This window comes from Thamnophis elegans, chromosome Z, assembly GCF_009769535.1.
Source record: "Thamnophis elegans isolate rThaEle1 chromosome Z, rThaEle1.pri, whole genome shotgun sequence".
In the NCBI taxonomy this organism is placed as follows: Eukaryota; Metazoa; Chordata; class Lepidosauria; order Squamata; family Colubridae; genus Thamnophis; species Thamnophis elegans.
In genome coordinates, this window is record NC_045558.1 from 90,105,029 (window position 1) to 90,111,028 (window position 6,000).

At 33.5% G+C, this 6,000-nt stretch overlaps 1 protein-coding gene across 1 annotated transcript in view; it reads left to right on the top strand.

The window, feature by feature from the left end:
* The window catches only part of PARM1 (prostate androgen-regulated mucin-like protein 1), a 43,173-nt gene extending 37,929 nt beyond the window's left edge, over positions 1–5,244 (top strand). Inside the window, exons 3-4 of the mRNA XM_032237462.1 lie at positions 1,793–1,871; positions 4,301–5,244. Of these exons, the coding sequence (XP_032093353.1) occupies positions 1,793–1,871; positions 4,301–4,385 (164 nt within the window). The 3' untranslated portion in view covers positions 4,386–5,244. The remainder of the gene's footprint in view (positions 1–1,792; positions 1,872–4,300) is intronic.
* The last annotated feature ends 756 nt before the right edge of the window (positions 5,245–6,000 follow it).

The following is a 6,000-nucleotide window of genomic DNA, read 5'->3' on the forward strand; positions in this document are numbered from 1 at the left end:
TAAAAAATGTCTATTATTCATATTTTATTTATTTATAAATTTATATAACCTCTCATCTTATACAATATAACCTTGGGTAGCTCACAAACAAAAGAAAAAAAATAACAAAATAGAAAGCACTCGCTCATTGACTACATTTGGACACATAATGAATAATCAGTCTCTTGAAAATGGAATGGCCTTTTAAATTCATTTGAAATTTTGCATATTATAAGAACTCCTTAATCCCAAAATAAAGCCAGTTGGGCTTTAAAGAAGGAGAGGTTTTTTGATTGTTCAACATAATCAAAGTTACACATATATGAAAAGGGATTTAAAAGCGCGCCCATTTTAAAATATTTTTAATCTCCTACTTTATTTTATAAAAGATAGACAAATATTGAGCAATAAATATCAGCAAATTTCAGGTTTCCAGGATGCTCCATTTTAGATCTCAAAGTAGTCAAACTTGTCAAAAAAAGTATTAGCTCTATTGAGCAAGAAATTGCTCATCACACATTCATAAAAAGATTGCAGATGATGCTAAAAGAAGAAATACAATAGGTGTTTAATATATTACCATTGTTAATTCCTAACATGCTTATAATTTGCTTCATATGTGATTTGCATAACAATCTGCATAACCACTATTTTTTGTCTTCCCCTTTTCTTCTTCCTCCTGTACATCATCCCAATTTAAATCCTACATGTCTAGTTATTCTATTGCATATGATGAAGATAACACAAAATATTGTACCTTTAATAACATGTGTTGGTTGGCTAAGATACTACTAGGCTTTTTCTGAATTAAGACAAAAGATATTCAGTTCAGTAATCAAACTAAATCATAACTCAAACCAGCTGGAAATGTGATTTAGAAGTGCTTTTCTTATGCCCATTGTTTAGCACTCATAAAAACCTGGTTCAGAGTTATTATTGACTGATTTAAATGGTTTCAATGAGTCCTTTCTTGTTAGATTGCTTAGGAAAATGCAAAGCAAGAAACCTTCTTGGTTTTGACAGGTTCACAAGGATTCACAGAAGTTCTAGGATGCTACTTTTGTCAAGAAATTACTTCCCCCCTCCCTTAGTTTATATATGTAAAATAACTCCAAGGAGAATAAATAACAAGTACAACCTTTTAAGAGATATGTGTATGGGTCAAGTACCAATGAAATAGAGAACACCAAGTATGGAAGTTGAGCATTTTTCTTCAACCTTGGCAAGCACATAAGAAGAATTAAAAATTTTCAGGACTCCAGAAAGGAAATCATTCACTACCTGCTTTCTGAAGTTCCTTTTCTTCCTTTCTGAGCTAATATAGAAGCTAGAATGCATTTAGCAACCAATTAAGAATATGAAATTGACATTGAAAAGCACACACAGTGAAGTCATTTCATGGCTTAAGGCAAGGAGCTTCACTCTGCCATTTTTAGTATGTGCATAACAATACTGATTTGTTGGAGCAGCTTTTACTGAATTATGTATGTGCAATTTGTGATGATTATACTACATTATTGAAGTAATAACTCCCTATCTGGCATTTTTGAAGAAAGTGAGACAATAATAAAGTATGCAAAGAATATATTTACAATATGTTGATGTAAAGAGTTGTAGATTACACAGCGTAGTAATAATACATTTTTTGAGATAATTTTCGTCTCATTATATACCTAAAAACTAGTTTTGCATTGCTAAATTTCTTACTTCAGAACACATTGTGCAAATATATTTTATTAATATAAATCCAAAGAATACCTTGAAATGATAACTAGTCATCCAATCAATTTATGCATTCTTTTCTCCTATGCAGGAAGCATTGCAGCTATTACTATAACGGTAATTGCTGTGGTTATATTGGTATTTGGCATAGCTGCATTTTTAAAAATCAGGTAAGATTTGGCGAGCTCTTATTTAGAAGAGAAGCAATCATTTGTTTGGAAGATTGAGATGGTTTTTAGAACTGAAAGTGGGTGTCGTCATGTCCCCCCTCCCACCGTCATATATGATTGCTGATTTTCTCTCATTCTATATACAATATAAATGATTACAAGACCACATTCATTTTGTACATTGCCACAGTATTAACTGTTTCTTGCATTAAATCCTTTATTATTCTGCATTTACATTATTCCCTCACTGTACCTCCCAATGGTGCTTAGCCTCCCCCCCCCCCCTCTCTCATTTGCTGCACCATTACTATTCTAAAGCTATACTTCTATTGCCTGTTTATCTGCAGGTTTTTACACGCCTGTTGTTGCACTCCTGGCATTTTCTTCTGTCTCTGTTCTGTTATCTCTTGCTAGTACCCATCATATTTTTTTACAACCCAAATTGTGATATTGTGATGATCTTCTCCGCACAACTCTAAAGCTTTCTGCCTTTCCATCTCTTCTTTATTTATTTATTTCTTTCTTTCTCTCTCTCTTTCCTTCTTTCCCCCTTTTCTTTTTCTTTTTCCTATTTGAATATCCATCTTCTTCTCTGTTCAAGTACAAACTTCCACTCCCCCACAAATGCCATAATCCCAATCATGATCCTTCAACCTTCATCTTTCCCTCTCAACTATCATAGTTGATTACATTTATTATATGGATCTTGCTCTGCAATTCTTTTCTGGGAAGTTAAAGATTAACTTGCTGCTGCTAAGCAAGGTAGAATTCTATATTGCTGATGGTTTTCTTGAACTTATTCCTAAAATTGACAGGAGGATAACTTCATGATTGAAATAAGTACTGAACTAAGATGAGGGGTGTTCCTATTAACAATGTTGATTCTCCAAACAAATTTGAAGAATGAAACTACTATGTCTCATTAAACTGGCAGTTGATTGATTCAAGGACAGATGTTAAGTGGACAGAGGGAATTATTTTCCAGAAGTATGTGTAATAGCAGGAAAAAACCTGAATAACAAAATTGGAAGAGATCTTCTAGTCCAATCCCCTGTTCAAGCAGGAAATCCTATACCATTTCATACAAATAGTTGTCCAATCTCTTCTTAAAATCCTCCAAAGTTGGGGCACCCATGACTATTTCTTATCATTTTCTTGCTTATTTTGACTTTTTTTTTGATAGATTAGACTGTTTTTTCCTTTAGTGTAAAGAGAGATGCAAACAATGAGTTAAGCAGTTCCGTTTTCTCCTTGCTTCTCATCACCTTCTAAGTGCCATTTTCTCCCATTAATGGACCAATCATTTCCTTGACTTTTTTTCTTGGTTTTTTTTACATGTTGAAAGAAGCTTTTTTGTTATTTTTGACTTTTGTTGCAACCCTTAGTTCATTTGAACATTAGCTCTCCTAACTTCATCTTTGCAGGTTCGGGCTATGTGCTGATATTCTGCCTTAGTTATGTGCCCCTCTGTTCACTTTTCATACTTGTTTTTTTTGTCTTCCATTTTATAGAGACTTCTTTGTGCAGCCATGTTGGTTTCTTTTCAGCTTTTATTTTTCTTCATCATTGGAATTGTGCTATGTCGCGCTTTTATAATCTCATTTTTCAAATTTTCTCAAGCTCCTTAGGTTGTTTTCCCTTTGAGGATTCTCATACATGGAATCCTTTTCAAGCTCTCTTTAGGTTTATTGAAACCAGAGACTATAGTTTGCCTTTGTTTTATTGCTTGTGCTTGCATAATGTTGAATCCCAGTATTGCATGATCACTACCCACCCATCTCCAAGGTTCCTGTAACTTCAACACCTACCATTTCATCCCTAATAGTGAGAATTAAGTCCAGTATGGCTGACTTTTTAGTTCACTCCTCTACCTTTAAGGAGACAGGTTTTCTGCTCAGTTTGTCAGGAATCTATTTGATCTTCCACTAGCTACAGAGTTTATTTCCCAACTGATATTAGGGTAGGTAAAGTTCTCCTTTACTATGATGTGCTTCCTATATACCTTAATTAATTTATTAGCAAAAAGTTCATTTATTTCCTCTGTTTGGTTGGGTGACCTACCTACAGTATATACCTGTAGCAATATCATTCTTTTTTTTTCTTTTATATTGACCCAAATGCATTCAAGATGATTTCCAATACGGTTCTGCTGTATTTTATATAATAAACTCCACCTCCTTCTTCATTAGATCTTGGTATTTTTAATAATTTAAATCCATTTAGTTGTATATTCCATTTATGGCTTTCATCACACCACATTTCCATATTGGCAACAATATCATATCTGCCCTCATGTACTTGGATGTTGATCAATTTCTGTTTTACTCTGCATATGATAATGAGAAACTTTACTCTGCATATGATAATGAGAAGGTACAGTGAAAAGTATGGCTAACTAGAGTAAGATACTGTTTCTTTTTCATTCCTAGGCATACTTCATATGGCAGACTTTTTGATGATCATGATTATGGATCCTGGGGAAACTACAACAACCCACTATATGATGATTCCTAATCTAAGAATATTAGCCATGCCAAGGCTGTTTTTGTGTCATGACACACCTAATTCACCAAAAGCACTATGTTCCAGTATCTTTTAACATGAAATTCTATATTTTATTCCTTTTGCTGTTTCTTCCAGTTAATCTTTGGAGTTTAATAGAAGCTAAACTCTACAATGAGAATCCGATTCAAGTGATGCTTATAATAAATTATCAAATCTTATTTAATATGTTGGTGCAATTTCTGGAAAAAGATGGTTATATGGAATAATCTGATAAAACTGAAGTTTTAACAACTTATAACAAGTGAACCGTTCCTGGCAGATTTGGCACGAAGAAACAGAATGGCCTTTTTAGCTGTCCATTAGCAAACCTTTAAGGTAAAAATTGCTCCAAAGATTAATACCAACTCATGTTCATTTGCTTTACCAGGCTGTTTTTGAAAGAAGAGTGTTCTTATTAAGATTCAGTTGAATATTGTACTATCTTATATTTCATTGAAGTTCTTGTTAACTGCTTTGTTAAGTAGTCGCTATAAATGGCAGTACCATGTCAATTGCTTCTGTCTTCTTTCATCATACCAATTCAACAAAACTCTTTAACAGAGGCAACAGCTATTGGTCCACTGATAACAAATGAATATCATATTTAAGGAATGAAATTAATAATTCTCTCCCACAAAAAAACACAAACTAGTAGATTTGATACGTAAAAAATGAGATTATTTCCAAAAATAAAATATTACCTCTTTGATTTGTACCAAGTATTAACTATTCCATATTTTCTGGATTCAGCATTAATATGTTACGTGTTTCCCCAAAAATAAGACAGCTCTTGGCCTTATTTTTGGGGTGGTCTTATTATTTTTGAGGTGCAGGAGGCAACAAACGTCTCCTCATGTCTGTTGCTGTGTTGCAATATTTTCAGGAAGAACTTATTTTTGAGGGAGGGCTTATTTTAGCGCATGCGCTCAAAAGCCCGAATAAACTTATTATCCAGGCAGGTCTTATTTTGGGGGAAGCAGGGTAATATTGACCTTAATTTAGTTTGATACTTCCATCACAATTTCTCAACTGGATGAAAAAAGATAAATAGAATATAATTGAATATTGACTATCAATGATGCTTTACTCCTTTAAATTAAATTTCCCAGCAGTTTCTTGCTAATAAATTGGGGGTGGAGGGTGGGAGGGGTGGGGGGGGAATTACAGACAAGTGGAATCTCTCAGATGTTTTCTTAATCTCTCTAAACACAAGTACCTAAAAAAGGATTGGGTAAACAGACTCCACTTCACCAAGCATTCTTCCCATTTTGTTGGGAACAACCATATTTCAAGTTACATCTGAAAACAAACAATGTTTGATTTTAAGGATGCTACAAACAAGTAGCATCCTTAAAATCCAGAGACCATGCTATAAGAATAATGTACAGGTAAACTTTCATCAAAGTCAAAGAGCCTCTTTAAGTCTCATCTGCAAATATCGTAGACTGAAGTAAAAAATTGTCCATGAATGTTTGAGGAGGTGAAACGAAAGGAGAGTCTGCTGTAAGATTAGGTTTTAATGTTGAAAAATGGCTTTAAAAACACAAGACATAAAATAAAACCTAGGAAATTGGAGGAGAATAAT